This window comes from Plutella xylostella, chromosome 13 (assembly GCF_932276165.1).
Source record: "Plutella xylostella chromosome 13, ilPluXylo3.1, whole genome shotgun sequence".
NCBI lineage: Eukaryota > Metazoa > Arthropoda > Insecta > Lepidoptera > Plutellidae > Plutella > Plutella xylostella.
Window position 1 is genome coordinate 7343582 of NC_063993.1, and position 20809 is coordinate 7364390.

Genomic DNA, 20809 nt, shown 5'->3' on the forward strand with positions numbered 1-20809 from the left:
AAAGTTTTCACAAACAATAATTTGGTACTTTCGTTGTTACAGAGAAAAAGCTATAATTACTTAATACATTTTAACATCGGTAACTTAGTAATCTGCTGTGCCCATAGGTAACACAACACCTAGTAAGAAAATATTATAATGTAGTTACTTATATCTAGTAGTTTGTGCTATACACAGTAAGTACCTCCGTATTTTTACCAGGATCTAGGAATTGAACAAATTATTAGAAAATTATAGGTAGGTACTTTCTATTCTAGAAAAACCACAACAAGTAATTGGATACTTAAACCATATCCTACCCACAGATAATTTGAGAAGGTACTTACCTACACCTATCGAATCGAGATCTAGACCGGTCGCATTACCTTCGCCTCGGTAGGAAGAACTTTTGAGAACTAACAGTAGGTACCTTTGTGTGGTTTTACTAATTGGTAAATCCCCTTCCCCACAACATTAATTTAATCCCCTACACAGGTTTTTATTTTTGGTTCTTAAGGAATTGGGATTACCCATTTACCGATAGACACAGAACTTCGCAGAACTAGTTATACCTACGCGGTACCGGTACTACGACCCGCTTCCTATATTTTTTAAATAAATTTTATCTTATTAATGAAATTTCGTTATGTGGTTTATTTACTTACTTACCCAAATCCTGACCGCCCGGCATGTCCTCCAATCAGTAAACAAACATATACCTAGTTACTTACAACTTAAATTGCCGTGGGACCGTAACTACTACTGTATATAACTATGTAAGTATATTATGTTCCGAACCAGAAATTAAATCCTACTTAATTTATTCATCTCTTTATGCTTCTTTACTTGAATAATGATAATAACTTATCAAGTTATGTTGGTATAGTTACTTATACCTACTTATACTTACGGTACACTACATTGACCTAGCAAAGGGTGATTTATACCTACTGACAAAAAATCCATAATGTACCTACTTATAGCTATGTATGTAACTAATATTCTAATAGTAAGCTGTAATGTACCTAAGTGCTTACTTACCAAAATTTTGACATGATAATAAATAGCCATCGTCATCATCATTAGCCCGTAAACTAGCCCTGATTGAAGACGTTTGTCTGAAGAATTTGAGGAACGGCCGTGGTAGGCTGATAGATATAAGTACCTACTTACACCTATAATGCAATGCAGTCTACAAAATATTTGCTTTGCAGCAGTTATGGAGCCTCCGGGTCGAAGTTGTATATATTCCTGTCTGCACAATGCAATCTATAGTCATTTCGTCAAGTCCAACAAACATTTATTTATACTTATTAACATTAAAGCAGTCAATAAAGAGATTAAAGGAAGTAATGAAAGTTTAAATTACCTCGTTCCAATTAGTTTATATTCAAAGTTATATTATTTTAAGTAAGTACCTACCTAAGTAATTTATTTTATTTTACAATAATGAAAAAAAAGATCACATTTACATAAATAATTTACTAAATAATGTTGGTAAGTAACTTATACAAAAGTAGGCAGGTATATTTTGGTAGTTAGTTAAGACACGCTTCAGATTAGATCAGATGTTATAGTTGTATGTTTACCTTTTTTAAGTTACTTAATTAGATAGGCGCCTACCTACTTACGTCAATACCTAGAGGCTACGGAATAATTAATCTCTACTTTATTCATCCTTAAATCTAATATCGATAGGAAATTCCTCGTCATTTTCAGCTGGTTTATTTGTTTGTGTTTCTCGTTTGGGCTCGTTAACAGTAATTTTATCTCCTCCGTATGTATAATCGTTAGGTAATAAAGGCACGAAAAATGGATTATTATCGGCAGGATTTTTTGTTGTTGTTGTTGTGTGCTGGTATGGCTTCGGCTTTTCAGTGACTTTGTTGAAATCTTCTTTGTTATTATTACCTTGCCAGACCGGATTAAACCCGTTATTTTGATTAGTCGCTGGGAAATCAGTGGACGGTTCAGAATTTTGACCAAAGCTTCCATGTCCTTGTTGATTAAACCCGTTGTTCTCCTGTCCACTATGATGCTGGCCTCCTTCGCCGTTGTTGGAGCCTCCAAAACTACCCTGACCCTCGTTACCATTGTTGTTTTGTCCTGCATTATTGTTTTGTCCACCGTAACCTGGCTTATTTCCACCAAAACCCGGTTTATTTCCACCGAAACCCGGTTTATTTCCACCAAATCCGTTATTCTGCTGGCCACCGTAACCACTATTTTGATTGCCATTATACCCATTCTGCTGTCCACCGAAACCATTTTGCCCATTGTATTCATTGTTGTTTTGTCCATTATTACCTTGGTTTTGATTCTCCCCAAATCCATTATTATTTTGTCCACCATATCCCTGGTTGCCGTAACCATTTTGTCCACCGTATCCATTGGTACTAGATCCACCGTATCCGTTAGTACTTTGTCCACCGTATCCATTATTACTTTGTCCACCGTATCCGTTAGTACTTTGTCCACCGTATCCATGATTACTTTGTCCACCGTAGCCGTTAGTATTCTGTCCACCGTATCCATTATTATTCTGTCCACCGTAACCATTATTATTCTGTCCACCGTGTCCTCCGTATCCGCCACCATGTTGGTTGTTCCCGTGTTGTCCAGGGCGGTGCTGCTGTCCCGGCTTGTAACCTCCGTTCGGCTTCTGATACCCTGGTCCTTGTCCATGGCCGTAGTCGTTGGGTTTCTCTTGGACGATCACTACGACGGTGTCTCCATGGGGTTTGACGATGGGTCCATGGGGGCCTGGCGGGGGTCCGAACGGGGGCTGGCCATGGCCCGGGGGCGGCCCCTGCCCGTGCTGGTGGCTCACATGCCCCTCGACGTGCAGGTTCCCTCCGTGAGCCAGCACATTCGTCACTGTCGATGCCACTTTATTAATCTCTCCCGTCACTTGTCCGAAGATCCCACCGAGCAAACCTCTACCCAAATGTCCGTGACTCGAACACACGCAGAGCACCACCAAAAAAACTGGATACAAACTCATTTTAATTTAATATTTTTCGTAAATAAATAAATGGTTCCGCGTGAGATACCCGCGGTCGGAGGATGTGTTTTTATAACTGACTACCGCAGGATGGTTCTCGTGATAGTCTGCGAATTATGAGGTGAGTAGGTGACGAGTCGCCGCCCATCCTCGGGCCAACTAAACCGGTTCCATTCGAATAGATCACTGCCAGTAGGAAATTAGTTGTGGATAGTAAAACTAAAATAATTATTATAACCACTTTAGATTAGCTGTTGGATTTAAAGGTCATCTAGATGTATCTTTCGTATTTATGTATACCTACTTAAGTAGGTAAGTACGTATTAGAATTATCTACATAAATAAACTTTCTCGTATTAATTGCGTATTTAGTGTTATCACTATCAGTCGATACCTACCAATAGGATGCTATGATAAATACCATTACCAAGTACATTACAACTAACAACGTTATGGTGATATACGGGCGTGGGTAAAAACAATGGAAGGAGTCTATCTTAGTTTTTTTAGGGTACTGTCGAAATATTTTATTCCATTCTTATACAAATTTAAGTATACATCAGAGCCATAGAACACCGCGCGGAATCGTGCCAGTCTCATTGTTGCAAACTTAAAGCTTTAATGACCTTTACATTTTAATTCGCTTAAATACCTAAATCTAATTAGCTGATTAAGTAGGTACCTAAATGTACTTCACAGTAGCAAGTTCAACACGGAAATCGGAAATACCTATAGGTATTTCTCGGAAAGACTTTCAAAACTTTAAGCCAATGTCAAATGAATCACATAGGAACAAGGTAGAACATAAGAAGAACGTAGGTGTATATCATGGACCTATGGAAGGTATTTTTTTGATTGAGACGTGGCCGTGGCGTTCCAGATCGTAAATATGGATGCCGTACATTTTCCAATAAAAATATAATGTTTTGCTCTAGTTTACAACCGGATGTTCTTGGCATTTCAAAATATTCCATCATTACTTAAGTACTACCACACGCCACATGTTAAGTACCTACTACCATAATTAATTAAGTATCAAAGGATGAGTTTAATAAAAAAAATACATTTCGGTTAAAAGTGTATTCGTATAGTACTTATTCTTACATATAAACAACAGATCTAGAATGTGATAAGATTTGGTAACTTTAAGGTACCTAGTTAAATAATTAATGAATGTAAGTTAAAATGAGGCACTTAAAATAGTTAAGTAACGATTAAATGACAAAACAAAAAAAATATATATCATTGAATAGGCATTGCTTAAAATTTCTGAATTTGTGTCAAACCTCGATTATAATTATAACTCAGGTATTTAATATTCTTAATTTCCCTTATTTTCCGATCTTCAGTAAAACCTAAGTACAGTTAGGAAAAATATCAATACTCTTTAGATTACTTGATTGTTAATACGTAAGTTGTTTTTTTTTAATAAAAAGGTGCTTGCGATAGAATGTTATTCATAATAAGATATTTTGCCGACTGTAGGTACATAGGTAACTGGATTTGGGTATGAAGTAAAACGGAACAATTATAAATAATAGTTAAATCTGTTCTAACATCCACCCCTTAGTATATTTCATATAGATTTTCTACACAATATTATTCTTTACTAACTATGAATTAAACATTAATAAGGCACATTTAGCTTAGGTATGTTCTCTGGTATTATGTATGTAACCTAACTACTATTTACAATGTAACTCAAATTACTGTGGAAAAATAAATACAAAATCATGATATATAGTTACATTATATCTTCTAATTTTTTACAGTAACTTGAACATGTCATGTTTTCACAGTAATTAGAATAAACGACTACATTTTATGATAATAAATTATTATGTGGGTAGGTATGAAAATATAGCACCATTTAAAACTTCATTTAACAGCTGTTTAATTATTAAATACTACGCCTAAGTAAGTGCTTATACTTGTTAATTGTCGAAAACAGATCTTAAACAAACCAAGTCAACTGTAGTCGATAGCTAAATTATTGATAAAATTCTACCCTATACTAAATAATATTCATTTCATAGTGAATCAACCATGTAAAGCGAGTAAATTTTAAAATAAATAGGTATATATTATTTAATTAAATGTGGCTTTACATGATCTGTTACCTATTTCACAAGACTAAGATTTAAATTCGTTCACGGTTTAGCTACAACGTTAATTACACAGAGTGTAAGTAATTCCATTTATATAAATTGTAACTATTAATGAACACATGGAATTAACTATTTAAGTATATTTAATTTTTAAGTACTATTTAGACTAGTCCCTGACTATTTATTAGATTCTCAACATTTACACCATCGTAGGTATTTGTAGCATAGCTTATACAAATAATTAAGTAACTATGCAGTTGCAGTGATTTTAATTTTAATTCAGAAATGAAGCGTGTCGGCGTGATTATTTTTTAAATTAGCATGCATTTTAGAGCTATGATAACATCCACCAGCATAGATGATAAAAGTGTTAATTTCATAAATTTAAACCAACAAAGGTACGCTTAAGATAAGTAGGTCATTCAAATCATAATTATGGACTCATAAATGAATGATATACTTAAAATGCGCAATTTTTTAAGTCGGTTTTTTTTAGTTTGTTTTTGCCTTGCATGATTTTGATTTGTCTATTTGGGATAGAACGCGACGATGTCCCATTTAACTCCAATTAATACTAACAATGGTGTAAACTATTACCCTATATACTGACATTATCACTTATAGTCGCTATTGGCGCGGTATCTTTGGTCTCCGCTGGGTGTAGCGGGCACGGTTTTCTCTTCACACTGCGCCTCGGCCGCGGCTGGGGCTTGCTGATTGGTCGTTGCAGCTGCCGCACGGGCGGCTTCGACAAATCACCGGCCGATGCCGTCTTGTCGAACACCTTCCGCGAGTTCTTATTGGTCGACGGTTTAGGCCGGGGTCAGTCGAGCACGTGTTTGATCTTCACATAGAGTACACAGGAGAATAGGAAGCCGAATATCGGTATGACGGACATTCCCACCCCGACAGCGGCTAAGATGATCAGGTGTTCCTGGATGTGGTTCGTGAAGTAACGGAGACAGCCCTAGAACAAATATTAGGGAAGGGTAAGAAGAAAATATGAGATTTAGGTTTAGTGGTAAAAAATAAAATCTGTGATCATTATCAATCACAACAGATCGTAACCGTAACTGCGCAGAAGGTACTTTGTAATTCTCCACACCGGATGAATCACGGACGGAAAATGGGCTACTAGGCTACTACAGCATTGCCACACTCATGAAAGCGGATTGCCGCCTTTTTGCCCTCCTTAGTGATTCGAGTTATACTCACCACATAGTGTATGTTGGAGGGATGGTCGCGCGCGCCGCAGCGAGGCGAGACAGTCTTGCAGCACGAGTCCGGCACCAGCTGGCGCGGCTCGTGCTGAGGTGACAGGTACTCACCACATAGTGTATGTTGGAGGGATGGTCGCGCGCGCCGCAGCGAGGCGAGACAGTCTTGCAGCACGAGTCCGGCACCAGCTGGCGCGGCTCGTGCTGAGGTGACAGGTACTCACCACATAGTGTATGTTGGAGGGATGGTCGCGCGCGCCGCAGCGAGGCGAGACAGTCTTGCAGCACGAGTCCGGCACCAGCTGGCGCGGCTCGTGCTGGTGCCACGGCGAGTGACGCCAGTCCTGGTAGTTGACCGCGCCGCAGCATTTGAACTGGAATGGAGAAACGGGTGTGAATGGTAAGTCTAGGTTACACAATTTACACAATTGTCATATACCTATATGACCTAATAATAATAATACCCTAATAGTGGTAGCGGAATGCGTCGCTCAGTATTGACGTCATTATTACTACTACTATACGATACTATGCCACTCGATTGCTATTTATAGCGTTGCCGCAAACGAGGCCGTTATTACTCTCAGGTCTCACTGCTCTCCTAAGGTGCGTCCAGATATTGCGCTCAAACATTATTTAGGTGTCTGAATGTACCTTTAGATTCGTCGGCTGTTTCATTTGCCTTATTTGTCGCCATTTTGTCCCACTACTAAGTTATACCTCCTGTTGCATCCGGTCGGCGGCGGCGGTGGCGGCGGCGTCCAGCGCGTAGTTGCGCAGCAGCGTGGTGTTGAGCTCGCGCCGCAGCTCGCCCTCCGCCGCCCACGAGTAGTAGTACGCCAGCCCGCCGCCCGACCACTTCAGGATCATTTATATGTGCAGCTTTTAGATCCCTTTGTTACCTACCTACTTTATGTCGCGGCGCGTTTTGACGCGGGTTTTAGAGCGCTCTATATCACTTGGCCATATCCACATTCCGACAGCTCTCTTAAGGTGCGTTCATCGCTTATTTTCTAACTACAGAGCGCGGCCACATTGTTTCCTAGAAGCGACTTTAATATTCCTACATCCATCGTCATTACCACTCTACCGTCGCATCACCATTAGCCGTATCCCCACCAGACGATCCAACGTGATCCGATCGCGCGATCCAAGGATTTTTATATATTAAACTGCTTGGATCAGGCGATCGGATCGCGTTGGATCGTCTGGTGGAGATCGGGCTATTCAGCAATCCGCGTATCATTTAGTCCCACTATAACTAAGCTATAATACCTCCTGTTGCATCCGGTCGGCGGCGGCGGTGGCGGCGGCGTCCAGCGCGTAGTTGCGCAGCAGCGTGGTGTTGAGCTCGCGCCGCAGCTCGCCCTCCGCCGCCCACGAGTAGTAGTACGCCAGCCCGCCGGCAGACAACTTCAGGATCAGCGTGATTAGCAGGAAGTATGTGTACTGGAATAGATAGGGTTTAGGTTAGTTGTAGTCGTTAAGCCTAATCAGAGGCAGCTTGAAAACATCTGACAGTCGGGTTGCCCAATTACCCGGCAACTCTCTCAGAACAAGCTTGCATGTGTTGGGGTCCACCGACCCGCACTAGGCCAGCGTGGTAGACTAGGCCTAAACCACCTAAAACCCTTCCTTCATTGGTAAGACACCCGTGCCCCAGCAGTGGGGACGTGATGGGTTGTGATGATGATGATGATGATGAATGATGATAGGTTACTTTTAGGATAATCAATCTAAGCTAAAAGTTTGTTACAGAAGCTATGATCTCTAGTTTCTTTTCTCCATGTGATTGTTATAAATTTATTATGTTATTTTACCCAGACTGTCTTTATATTGAGCCCAAAAAAAATATCCAAAGGAGGTATGATGTTTGTACTCATTCAAAGACGGCGATACGGCTCGCGACCTATCATTCACGTATGTACAGCGGACTCATTGTAGGTATAATGCACAGATAACGTCTTACAACTCTTACATTATACCTACTTATATTATCAGTTCTAAAACTCTACACTTATTACCAAGAAGTAAACGATTAAAATACAATATTAATAAAACTCTAAAATTTTACCAAGAAAAAGAAGAAATGAAAAGATTAACTAATCAGCAGATTAAAAAATTTCTTGAACAAGTCATACCAAGTACTTTTTTAAAAATAATAATAAGATTAGTAGATTTCATTTGTATGGATGGATTTAATTTTGCTGTGTAGTTACCGTTATTATTGTGACGTATCCGAAGATATCTATGCATGATACTGCTATGACGATTTTGATAAAGATTTCATTAGTAATCGATAACAGTTACATTATCTTATCGACCCTGCACTTGATAAATATACAGCCTGAGTCATTGAATCTTCATTTTTATTTCACATCGGAAATAAAGTTTTGTTTTTAAGCGATTGATTTTTTTGGGAGGAATATAACTAATTACGACAAGAAACAATAGTTTCATTTTTATAGTAACTTCCAGGCTAAAGCTACTAGATCCTTGGTTCTAGGTCCTAAATATAAACTTGAGCTAGTCCAGTATTTGTCACCAAAGGAAAAGAATAACAAGATTGTTTTGTTTTATTTTAAGATCAAAAACCCAGCCTTAAATTAAAATCAAAACCTCAAATATAAAGCTACATACACACAACAGACTCGTCCGGTTCTCAGTCTTCAGCCCGCACAGGCCGAGCGCACACACGGGGACGCCCATCGCGCCGGCCACTATCAGCAGGTACGCGATGGCGGGGTACGTCGGCGTGGGCAGCAGAGCCACGTAGCGATGCTTGGTGGCCACCGTCCAAGCCCCTACTATGAGGATGCCGATGCCTGCGAACTGGAGAGAAGATGTTATGCGTTATGTAATATCGTCGATTGACAGGAAAACAAATCAAGGCTGATCTCTCAATAGCCAGATAAAAGCCAGCTGGGGAATAATTTTGATGCTGTCGTTTCTGAATAGACAGTGACCGCAATAACTTTATTCATCAGAAAACATTCATCTGACTATTAAAACATCAGCCCTAGTGAGTTTTTCCTGCCAACTGAAAATAATATACGTAATGTGTTCTGAGATGGTAGTAGCCGTAAGGACAGATGCAGTGACCACTTTTACAGAATTTGTTGTGTGTTGAAAAGAAAACATGTAAAATTTGGTTTTATCATGCATTACAGAAGTTTTTGAAGTCTTGTGATTACAACTCATGTTTTAGCTGAGGCCATTATTGTGTTTTACAGTTACAGATACAGATCCAGAGATTAATATGTTTCATACTGACGAGTTGTATGACCCCATTTGGAAATACTTATGCTTATGTGTAAGTGCTCAGTTTGAATGTAACTATACAGAAGATACTTATGAAAATTAGTACTGAGCATTTGTTGTTGACAAGTCTTTTGAATAGCAAATTCATTGTAATGGGCTGAAAGAGTGTTCATAACTCATAACTTAAAGAGATAAACAAGTGAATGAATAATTTATTTCTCATGATATGCTCTAGTGCATTATTGCAAGTACTTAGACGAAAGTAAAGTAAAAGTATCTTCAGAATTTCGCAACTAATATTGTATCCATGAATTTAATCACATGACCTGCACATACTGTTGAAACAATGTAATACTTATTCTAAAGTTTAAATAGTTTTAGATATAAAGTTTTTGTTCGTTGGCAACACTGCCCTGATAGATTTTCATGGACGTTGTGTGTTTAAATTGTGCCTGGTGTAAAATAAAAGTTCAGTACAAAAATACCTGCGTTTTACTCATTTCTACAGGTTATGGGCCCAGGCCGTAACATACCACAACTGTTTCGAGACTTGAGTAAAACCAGGGAAGGATACTTTTCGCTAAAAGTTTAAATATCGGCGTCACGGCCGGCGGCCATTTTCGACGCGTGCGCCGAGAAGGAAAATACTTGCTCAGCAGCAAAGAGTAAGGAAGGTTGGCGAGAAGGAAGGGAAAAAAGGTGCATACCATGGAGGGTAGTCAAGCTGGAATCAAGCTGGAAGGTTCAAAGAATTGGAATGTTTGGAAATTTCAAACGATGGTCGTGCTTCGAGGTCATGGCCTCCTCGATGTGGTTGAGGGGCGTGAAGTGAAGCCCGAAGCTGCCGGTACTGCAGCGGAAGCCTGGGCGTCCAAGGATGCCAAGGCTCAGACGTTCCTGGTGACAAGGATGACGGAGGAGGTGATGCTACATATTATCACCTGCAGCAGTTCTGCGGACATGTGGAAAAAGTTGGCCAGTGTCTACGAGCAGAAGACGGAGACAAGTGTACACATTGTACAACAAAGATTCTTTCAATACAAGTATGAGGAAGGTATAGAAATGGCTGTATTTCTATCAAAGGTACAGGAGATGAAGAATCAGCTCAAACAGATGAACGAAGACATTTCAGACAAGCTGGTAATCACTAAGGTTCTTATGTCTTTACCGGAGGACTTCAGCCACTTTATATCAGCCTGGGAGTCTGCGCCTGATGACAAACAAACTTATGACAATCTGGTGGCAAGATTGTTGGTCGAAGAGGAGCGAATAAAAGAAAAAAGAAGTGAAAGTAATCAAAGTTCAGCCTTTATGGCTAAAAGGTTTGATAAAAAGAGTGTAAAGTGTTATAGATGTAATAAACTTGGACATTTTCAAAGCGAGTGCCACAGTAAAGTGGATAACCAAAACAGTGCAAGCTCAAGTGTTAATAATAGGCATCAGAACTTTAATAATTCAAATCGAAAGTGTTTTTACTGCAACAAAGTGGGACATTTTAAAAGTGAATGCCGATTTAATAAAAATAAAAACAATGGTAATGCGTTTGTAGTGCAAGAGACATTCAATGAACATTTTCAACAATCGCAGTGGTTAGTAGACTCGGGTGCAAGTGAGCACATGTGTTGTGATCGGGAGTTGTTTTCAAGTTATTCAACTCTGTCTCAAAAATCAGTGATAGTCGGAAATGGGACTGCAATAAGTGCCCTGGGTCGTGGACAGGTGGCAGCACAAGTTTTCAACGGAAGTGAATGGATTGATACGACCATAGACAATGTGTTATTCGTTCCTGAACTAAAAACGAATTTGTTTTCTGTGAATCGTGCGGCTGACAGAGGATATGTCATGTTGACAGATGACAGCGGATGCAAGTTTTATAAACAAAAACAAGTGTGTGCGATTGCAAATCGCGTCGGAAATATGTACTACATGGACTTACGATACAAAAATAGTGCAGCAAATGTTACCCAAGTAAAATCCGAGTTATACGAGTGGCACGAAAGATTAGTGCATCAAAATATGCAGTATGTGAAAACTGTACTTGCTAAAAACAACATTCAAGTGCAGGATAGTGACGTTGATCAGTGTCAGGGATGTTTAGAAGGGAAGATACATAAATTACCCTTCAGTACGAGTGAGACAAAGACAAGCAGAACTTGTGAATTGATCCATGCTGACACTTGTGGACCAATGGAAGAAACCTCAGTTGGAGGTTCAAGATACTTCGTCATACTCAAAGATGACTACTCAAACTACAGGAGTGTATACTTTGTGAAAGGGAAGGACGAACTGAAGAAGTGTATCGAGGATTTCATAAACCAATCTCAAAACATAACTGGAAATAAGGTTAAGACCTTTCGAAGTGATAATGGGCTTGAATTTGTAAACAAAGAAGTAAAACAACTGTTCCAGTTGCATGGCATAGTGCATCAAACTACTGTGCCATATACACCTGAACAGAATGGAAAGGCAGAAAGAGAGAATAGAACACTCGTTGAAGCAGCTCGGACTATGCTGTATTCAAAGGATATGCCTAAGAAGTTATGGGCTGAAGCTATCAATACAGCAGCATATGTGTTGAATAGAACGGGAAAAAGTAATGAGCCAGGAAAGACTCCATTTGAAACGTGGACAAAAGAAACTTTTGATATAAATACTCTGAAGATCTTTGGTACGCCTGTGTTCGTACACATACCAAAGGAGAAGAGGAGGAAGTGGGACTCTAAAGGAGAGAAAGGAGTTATGGTTGGCTATGGACAACATGTGAAAGGCTACAGAATCTACTTCCCAAATAAAAATGATGTTGAAACCAAACGAGATGTGGTGTTCATAGAACAAAAGGAAAGGACAGAAGTTCCAGAAGAGAGAGAGCCACTGGTGAGCCTTGATGTAGAGGGTGGCATGTCAGAACCAAGCTACGAGGGACACGTGAATGAAGAATGTGCCGTCATACAGCAGAATGTGCAAGACATAAATGTAGGGAGCGATGACAGGCTGTTGCCAGGAGAATCTTCTGATAGTGAATATGAACCATGTGCAACATCTGAGGAGTCTGCTGAAGAAGTAGCAGAGAGACCAGACCAAGAGGTACGGAGAGGTCAGCGTACTCGGAAGCCGAATCCACGCTATATGTGTAACAATGTGACGACAGAGACGGAGTACCCTTCTACGTACAAGGAGGCTATGAGGAGGAAAGATGCGAGTAAATGGGAGGAAGCAGTGAAGAGGGAACTGGACACTTTGAAAGAGAATGAGACGTGGACAATCTGTGAAGGACATGATGGACATAACAGTGTTAGTTGTAAGTGGGTGTTTAAAGTAAAAAATTGTAACAACTTAACGCAATATAAAGCTAGGCTAGTTGCTAGGGGCTTTGAGCAGAATGATATGTTTAATTTAGGTGAGACCTATGCCCCAGTTGCCAAAATGTCAACATTTAGATTGTTTATAGCTGTAGCAACTAATATGAATTTACCTATTTACCAAATGGATGTAACCGGAGCATTCCTTTATGGAGATATTGATGAAGATGTTTTTATTAAACTTCCTGAAGGGGCATATAGTAATGAAAATGAAAGAATTGTAAAATTAAATAAAAGTTTGTATGGTTTGAAGAAAAGTCCCAAATATTGGAATGAGAAGTTTAATTCTGTAATAACTAAAGAAGGATTTGCTAGTTCAAAATGTGATTCATGTTTCTACTCGAGATGTAACAGTAACAGTCAAACTTATGTATTACTTTATGTTGACGATATTTTAATTTTTGGAAATGATGAAAAACAAATATGTGACCTTAAGTCTAAGCTAAACAAAGAATTTAAAATGAAGGATTTAGGTCTGGTGTCAAACTTCCTTGGTATAAATGTGAAACAAGATTTGGAAAATAATATAACCACGCTAGATCAGAAAGAGTACTTAGAAAATGTTTTAAAGCGATTTGATATGCAAGATTGTAAGCCTATGTCTACCCCAATGGATCCAAATAGCACAGAGATTTTTAAAAATTGTAAACTAGACAAAAACTCAGAGAATTTATGTAGACAAATTATTGGTTGTTTGATGTATGCTGTATGTGGAACGCGACCAGATTTATGTGTAGCTTTGTCGATATTAAGCAGATATCAAAATAGGGCAGATAATGTTTTGTTAACAGCACTTAAAAGAGTGCTTAGGTATGTTAAATACACCTTATCATATAAGATAGAGTATGTATGTAGTGGTGAGACTTTAGTTGGATGGGTAGATGCCGACTGGGCAAGTGATGTTGAAGACAGAAAGTCTACCACTGGCTATGTATTCTTTTACAAAAACTGCTTAGTTTCATGGAGTAGTAAGAAGCAGTGTTCAGTATCATTGTCATCAACTGAGTCTGAATATGTAGCTATGAGTGTAGCGGCTAGTGAGGCGTGTTGGCTTATAAACATGTTAGATGATTTTAATATTAAAAATGTATGCCCTTTGAACATAATGTGTGATAATCAATCCGCAATGATGGCAGCGAGCAGTGATAGTATTAAGAGGCTTAAACATGTAGATATAAGATTTCATTTTGTAAAAGAGTTAGTTAAGAGAGAGAAGTTGAAATTAATGTATGTTAAATCTGAAGATCAAATTGCTGACATGTTCACAAAGCCCTTGAGAAAAGAATCATTATTAAAATTTTGTTTTATGTGTGGTTTAAAGAATTAAAGTATAGTAGAGTCATGTGTAGAGTAGAGTCAAAGTTTAAGAATGAATGTAGAGTCAAGATTAGTTACTGTATTAATGTAAGTATTACATTGAGGGAAGGTGTTGAAACAATGTAATACTTATTCTAAAGTTTAAATAGTTTTAGATATAAAGTTTTTGTTCGTTGGCAACACTGCCCTGATAGATTTTCATGGACGTTGTGTGTTTAATTGTGCCTGGTGTAAAATAAAAGTTCAGTACAAAAATACCTGCGTTTTACTCATTTCTACACATACAAGCTTAATATGTAACTAACATCCTATGGGATAAAACACCCTTATCTCAATCTTATTGTACATACGAAGCATGTCTGTATGGGAATCTATTTTCGACAGTCTTCGGATTGCATTATTGCACGTGAACCGTATACTCGTGATATAAACAAAGACTACAATATACTTAATTTACTACAAATTGTATGACGTAAGTGTAGGAGGGGAAAGGTAATTGATTGACGCCGGCACCAATAAAACATTTCCGCCCTTGAACTATGGATCTAAGAAATACTAATTGGCACCACGGCCATATTGCTAATCAATACCACTCCTAAATACTTCAAAAAGACAAGGTGCGGAGTGAATATTCGTATGACAAAGACGAAAGATAATAACACATGTTCTACATTCGTACGTGTATAAATAGAAAACATTTGACGATACAATAACAAAGTATTTATTCAATAGAATGCAATAGAGGTCATGTTATGCGGCGGAGTCTATTAATGAAGTCTGATGAATTAGTACACATTTGAACAGCTGTTGTTCAGTGCAGCCTAGTACTACAGACAGACTAGAAATGATCATACGTGTACATAGCTATAGCTATGTTATCTCTTATTTAACATAATTCGTTAGCCACATAATGATGTCGATTCTGATTGTACATTTCATATAGATATTTTATAGCAAACTTTAAATTTGGCCTTAGAAAAAAATATAGGTACGGTGGTACATATAGTACGACTATAGCCTAACTACATCCTAAAACGTAATCCGAATTTAAGTCTTATGTCAAATATCAGAGAGAGTAAAATAAGACCGCGGAATACCTACAAGGAGAGAGTATGTATATTTATGCTATGTAAAACATATTAGAAAATCCAATTTTAAAAAAATTGCATAGGACCTTACCATAAACACGACGTTGAAGATATGCAGCACGCACTTGAGAAAGTTGACGCTGCAGCAGTCGGCGTCGCGCGACTTGCGCGGCTTCATCTTCTTCTTCTTCGACAGCAGCGAGCCCGCCTCCTTCTTCTTGTCAGCCATGATGCCAGCAGACTGCGGCCTCCTTGCTTTCACCTCCGAGTCTCCATCCTCATTAGAATGACTGCAATAGAAGAAAAATAAAGTTAGGAAATTCATTCCATTTTTAAATTTATACAAAAATGTTAGCACAAACTACTTACTTGATTAATTACATTACTGCTCTTGCCTTACTTAGGGCTAAGGGATTTTATATGGCTTCGTAGGATGAGGTCTGCATTTGTTTCAAATAAAGCCATTACTATGAATTATAGTGTTTATTCATTCGCTGTTAAAGCCTTAATTATAATTACAAAATGGAATGAATATGTTAAAATACTTAAGAAATTAAATATTTGATAATATTTGTCTCAAAATAATAGATTTTACAGATTAGATTAGAACCTACCTATATTCAAAATAAATGTAAAAAGATAAAAAATATACTAAAATACTTCGTGAAAATTGTAATAATGCAAAGTAATCGACAACTATGTACAGAAAATATTAACAAAGTCTTGGTATAAAACCATTTTTAGTTAATTTCAGTCAGTATTTCATCACAATGTTAAATTCATTAGGATAGAAAAGTTAGTTATTCCTTTGGATTACATAGTCTAAACAGGTAGATAGTTGCATACATGATAGATTTTACGCATAATAATATACATATAATTTGGAAAAGTTGACAAGAATGATCCCTCTTAAAATACGACATAGAAAACTACGTACTTTTGTATTACATTTACGGTTCCACATTAATCATCGTATAGATGTAGTGTATTCTCTAGCTTATCAACGACTCGTTTGTAAAACATGATTTGTTGTTGTAAAAATTTCTGCATAGTGGCTTTAAGGTCCTCCGTCCGTTCGACTTTGAAGTGGTTGATCTCGGCGAGCAGAGCGTAGGAGATGACGTCGGTCCTGCGCAGCACCTCATTCAGTTGGGCCACCTCCATCTTGTGCTCGGCCGTCAGCCGCTCGCACTCGCGCTTCTTCTGTACCGCTCCCTTGTGATTGGCGAGCACGTCGGGGAAACTCCCCACAATCCCTTTGTACAAATGAAACTTATCCCCCAACGGCTCCCAGTCGTACTTCGGCTGCTCGTCATACATCCTGCCTATCTCTATGTAAGCACCACCGGTCATCTTTATAGCTGATGTCAGCTTGGAGCGCGATACCATCGTACCTTCGTCTAAGCCCAGTGCATTGCCTAAACTATAAAATGCTTCACCCACCTTCTGACAGTCACTCTTGTAGGGCCCCTGGCACCTCTTGGTTTGCGCTAGGCACATGCTTGTTATATTCTTAACAGAAGTGTCCATACTGTTGATGAATGTATGACACTGCTCAGTAACTTGATCCACCTGGGATTGAAGTAAAGCTTTCTCAGGTACTACTAGTGATATGCAGTAATTGAGCCCAAGTAAATTGTCTTTCTCGGCTTGTCGCTTGCCTGCCTTCCAGCGCTTTTCATCTGTGCAAGTTAAGAAATGTTGCCACACCTCACATTTCGACAGTACAGGGTGCTTGCACATCCAATCAACAAATTCTTGCAGTTGAATTCTTCTACGCTCAATCACTTGTTCATCATATCTGCCAGATATTTGTTTGTCTGGCAGCGGTGGTATGGGAATCAATGTGAACTTCTCTTGTAACCTTTCATGTAGCCAATCAAAGTGTTTGTATCTCCTTGACACTTGAATGTTGTTGAATGATGGAGTCAGCTGGTAGGCTATGAAACTTTTTATTCCTTTGAATTTGGATTCCTTTTTAGGTGATGCAACTGTGACTGAAAATGGGTTTGGTATGGGCGACCAGGCATACCCTTCTTCCTCCTGAACTATGTACACTTTTTCGGAGTCTGGTACTTCAACATTAAGGGTGCCAAGAAGGTAACTCTCACCACTGACCTTTGAAGATGGTGCAAATTTACTTTTTCTTACGGTACCTACTTGTGATGCATAGCTAGAGGCGGTGTCATCGAACTGATGGTTGCTGTACTCACTGATGGGCATGCCCGGCAGCGGGGTGAGCTGCTGCTGCTGGTGGGCTGGCTTAGCCTGTTGGTTGGCCGGACCTATCTCCGAGTAAGTGTCATCATCCCAGTCATCGTCCCAGCCGTCATCATTAGAGGCTGTGCGCTTGTAGTTGTTGTCTCCCGCACTGTAGGCCTGGTCTCCCCACTCGTCGGCCGCCTGGTCGTAGCGAGGGGCTGGAGGTGCAGCTTTAGTTTGTGTGACTTCATCGGGAGTTAGTTTCCGCACATATGCAGCTGGGAAAAGACCAGTTTCTCCTTTAGAGTTCTTCCCCTCCCACCAGCCTTCGCCTATCTCGGTGTTGATGAGTGTGAGCACCTCCCCGGCCGTGATGGACATCTCCGTGGTGCCGGGCTCACCAGAGAAGTCATATAAAGCTTGTACTTGTGCTGCCATGTTGGGACTCTTTCACCTACAACAAATTTAAGAAAGTTTAGAAGCCATCAATTTGAAATTTACACTGTGTTCTGTTTTATCTTATCTTGAGTATTATCTAGAAATGTGTACATAAAGGGAGATAAAAATATAGTTAAGAGCTATGACTAGTTTAAGATACATGTTCAGGTTAGACTTTTATGGATTAGGTTCCCACAATCACAATACATTTCAAAATTAGGACACAATTAAGGATCATGTCATCAGAGGAACTGACACATTTCACTAATTAATTACCCAATTAGAGGCTGGTGTATCTAATTGGTAAAAGTATGCATGTATAGACGTAGGGAAGGGTCTTTAAATAAATGATTCAAGACAAGAACAAATGAGATTAAGTAATCTCACAACAAAAGAAATAACACACTTGTCTCAGTTGACTACTAAAGTAAGAAATTATAAACAACAGAATTTAACCCAAACTGCCCTCCTGAGAGTAGATCTAGACAAAGATTATCTACACTCATTAGGGTAATTCTAGAGCTAAAGAATATACGAAAATAACACACAATCACGAGTAATGTAAAATATGCAAACAGAATGATCTTTTTCCGATGGAAATAAATGACGTAAATTACGGGGTTGTTGAAACAGTGATACGATGTTAGTTATATTATTTAAAATGAATTGAATAGATATTTGATATATACTGAATATTACTTACTGTTTTACACTAAGTTTTAACAAAAACAACAATTTCAAGGCGGATAAATAGATTGAGGAGTCATCTGAAATTCCTTGAATGACAGATTAAAACTTCAGGTATGTTTTCACTATCAGTATTTCGTAAAATAAAACGTGGCATAAGTCTCCCACTTAATTAATGTTTCTATTGGTTAAATTGAACTCTCTGTTCTGTTACCCGTAATTTGCACCAATCACGTTTCTGTATTATTTGCTGTTTGTAATTGAGAACAGACTATGATATCAGTTTGTTGTAATGCTCACTAGGTGGCAGTGTTGAGCGCTAACGCTGCGTTCGAAGATAAGTTTTCTGCGTTCATTTAGCTCAGCTGGTTTTTATTTTTACACATTTGATTAATCTAAGAATAATAACAGCCTCGAGCTTTTTCTATATCACTTTTCCTTAGAGAAGTTCCTACTTATTGTATTTGTATTTATTATTCATAATATTCATTACATGTCAAGGAAAAATAATAATAATATAAAAATAAAGTCATACCTAAACTAAAATGAAATACTAATATAACATTAAAATGTACTTAGTAGTACAAAATTTAAACAATGGTAAATTATACAAAAAAAATAATTATAATCATAAAAATAATAAAATGTCAAGAATAAAAAATAAAAATTATAAGAATATACAATGTCAGTAGTTAGAAGTCGAGAAAATGAAAATCAATATAATTTAAGTCTTCCTGCTAATGAATTCACCCACAGTGTAGAAGGCGTGCTGGACAAGCCACCTTTTTAAATATTGTTTGAAAGCTGGCAGTGACGGCGCATCCTTGATCTCAGTAGGTAAAGCGTTGTAGACCTCCGGGCCACACACGTGCACGGACTGCGCGCACCTCGCCAGCCGGTGCTGGACGGCGAGCAGCTGCCCCGCGCGTCTTGCTCTTTGGCTTTGCTTGTACAACTGCAGATTTTTCCTGACAAACAAGGCTACCTGCAGTATGTACAAGGAGGGTACCGTCAGCAGATTGAGCGCGATGAAATGGTCACGTGCCGACTCATCGCATCGAACTCGGGCTATAGCCCGCACTGCTCTTTTCTGCATAACGAATACCCTGTGCCAGTCAGCCGCGCGGCCCCACAGCTCGATCCCATATGTGAGGAGAGACTGGATCGTGGCAAAGTAGCACGATCTCACCACCTCACTCGGGACGGTGGCTGCGAGCCGCGACAACGCGAAGCACGCGCCCCCGAGTCGACCGCACAGCCAGTCGATGTGCGTATCCCAGAACAGGCCGCTGTCCAGTCTGAACCCTAGAAAGCAGGTCTCATTGACTTGCGACAAGGTCTCCTTCTCAAGAGTCACCTGGAGTGGGCGACCGCGTCTACCTGCCAGGTATTATTAAATGTGCCTTGGTCTGGGGCCTATTTGCCTAGCTTACAGTTACAGCTACAGCCAATGGGGAATAAGTTTAATTACCTGTAGTGGTTGGAGGAGGAGTGTTGTTGCCGCTCCTTGGGACTTGTCGGCTGTTTGTGATGATTATGTCGATAATGTCGTCCCGGGTATCCTAAAATCCCCAATCCACACTAGGCCAGCGCGCAGCGTGGTGGACGAGGCCTAAACCCTTTTTTCATTGGAAGGAGACCCGTGCCCCAGCAGTGGGGACGTGAAGGGTCGTGATGAGTAAAAAAACACGGTAGCCAGGTTTGAAACTTTGTATGTTTACTGTAAAAAGTAATTGAAGAGATAGAGCAAACTTTAGGTAAATAATGTAATTGAATCCTGACCCATATTGTCCCGGTTTTGTACACGTATGTACCTAGCCTGTGCGTGACTCCGAGTTAGGGCACGAATGGCCCGATACAGGTAAAGATAACAAGTGGGTTTGGCTTTTCGTATAAAGTTCGACCTAACTAAACATTGCTTACAGGTCTAACTAATCCAATAAGAGATGGCGAATAGTGTAGTAATAGTTTCCGATTTCTTATAAGCACTTACTTACTTACCTAATTATTATAAAACTTAGTCATTGATACTTTTTACTATTACAAGATACCTAACCTAAGTTAGTTATATTTAGGTAGTATAAGTACCTGCTTAAAGGAAGTATAAATATGAGTAAGTAACTATAAGTAAGTACTATGTAGTTATAAG

General features: G+C 39.1%; 3 protein-coding genes across 6 annotated transcripts; all 3 read right to left on the minus strand.

Moving 5' to 3' along the window:
* Positions 1-1441: 1441 nt before the first annotated feature.
* On the minus strand, positions 1442-3169 carry LOC105387581 (glycine-rich cell wall structural protein 1.8). The gene has a single exon (XM_011558328.3). It carries the CDS (start codon positions 2981-2983, stop codon positions 1649-1651), a length of 1335 nt encoding a protein of 444 aa, XP_011556630.3. The 5' UTR covers positions 2984-3169; the 3' UTR covers positions 1442-1648.
* Positions 3170-4048: 879 nt separating this feature from the next.
* LOC105387606 (CD151 antigen) lies at positions 4049-15833 on the minus strand. Of its 4 annotated transcripts, XM_048624863.1 has the most exons (8): positions 15703-15833; positions 15425-15623; positions 8949-9140; positions 7677-7757; positions 7029-7121; positions 6608-6682; positions 6307-6494; positions 4049-6058 (listed from the first exon to the last, which is right to left on the minus strand). In XM_048624863.1, the coding sequence occupies exons 2-8, from the start codon at positions 15560-15562 to the stop codon at positions 6016-6018; spliced, it is 810 nt and encodes a 269-aa protein (XP_048480820.1). In that variant the 5' UTR covers positions 15563-15623; positions 15703-15833; the 3' UTR covers positions 4049-6015. The 4 variants fall into 4 exon arrangements, with proteins under 4 accessions (XP_048480820.1, XP_048480821.1, XP_048480819.1 ...); XM_048624864.1 differs by lacking the exon at positions 6307-6494 and having other exon boundaries at positions 6533-6682; XM_048624862.1 differs by lacking the exon at positions 7029-7121 and having other exon boundaries at positions 7584-7757.
* On the minus strand, positions 15802-18831 carry LOC105387580 (sorting nexin lst-4). Its single transcript, XM_011558326.3, has 2 exons — positions 18677-18831; positions 15802-17989 (listed from the first exon to the last, which is right to left on the minus strand). The coding sequence occupies exon 2, from the start codon at positions 17971-17973 to the stop codon at positions 16297-16299; it is 1677 nt and encodes a 558-aa protein (XP_011556628.3). The 5' UTR covers positions 17974-17989; positions 18677-18831; the 3' UTR covers positions 15802-16296.
* Between the last annotated feature and the right edge of the window lie 1978 nt (positions 18832-20809).

What these genes read in the sequence shown, in the direction of transcription:
- LOC105387580 (XM_011558326.3), bottom strand. Translation starts at nt 17,973, where the DNA reads ATGGCAGCACAAGTACAAGCTTTATATGACTTCTCTGGTGAGCCCGGC.
- LOC105387581 (XM_011558328.3), bottom strand. Translation starts at nt 2,983, where the DNA reads ATGAGTTTGTATCCAGTTTTTTTGGTGGTGCTCTGCGTGTGTTCGAGT.
- LOC105387606 (XM_048624863.1), bottom strand. Translation starts at nt 15,562, where the DNA reads ATGGCTGACAAGAAGAAGGAGGCGGGCTCGCTGCTGTCGAAGAAGAAG. An exon ending in ACTACTCGTGGGCGGCGGAG is followed by an intron (nt 7,122 to 7,676) that starts GGCGAGCTGCGG and finishes TGGGCGGCGGAG; the next exon opens with GGCGAGCTGCGGCGCGAGCT. An exon ending in AGCACGAGCCGCGCCAGCTG is followed by an intron (nt 6,495 to 6,607) that starts GTGCCGGACTCG and finishes CCGCGCCAGCTG; the next exon opens with GTGCCGGACTCGTGCTGCAA.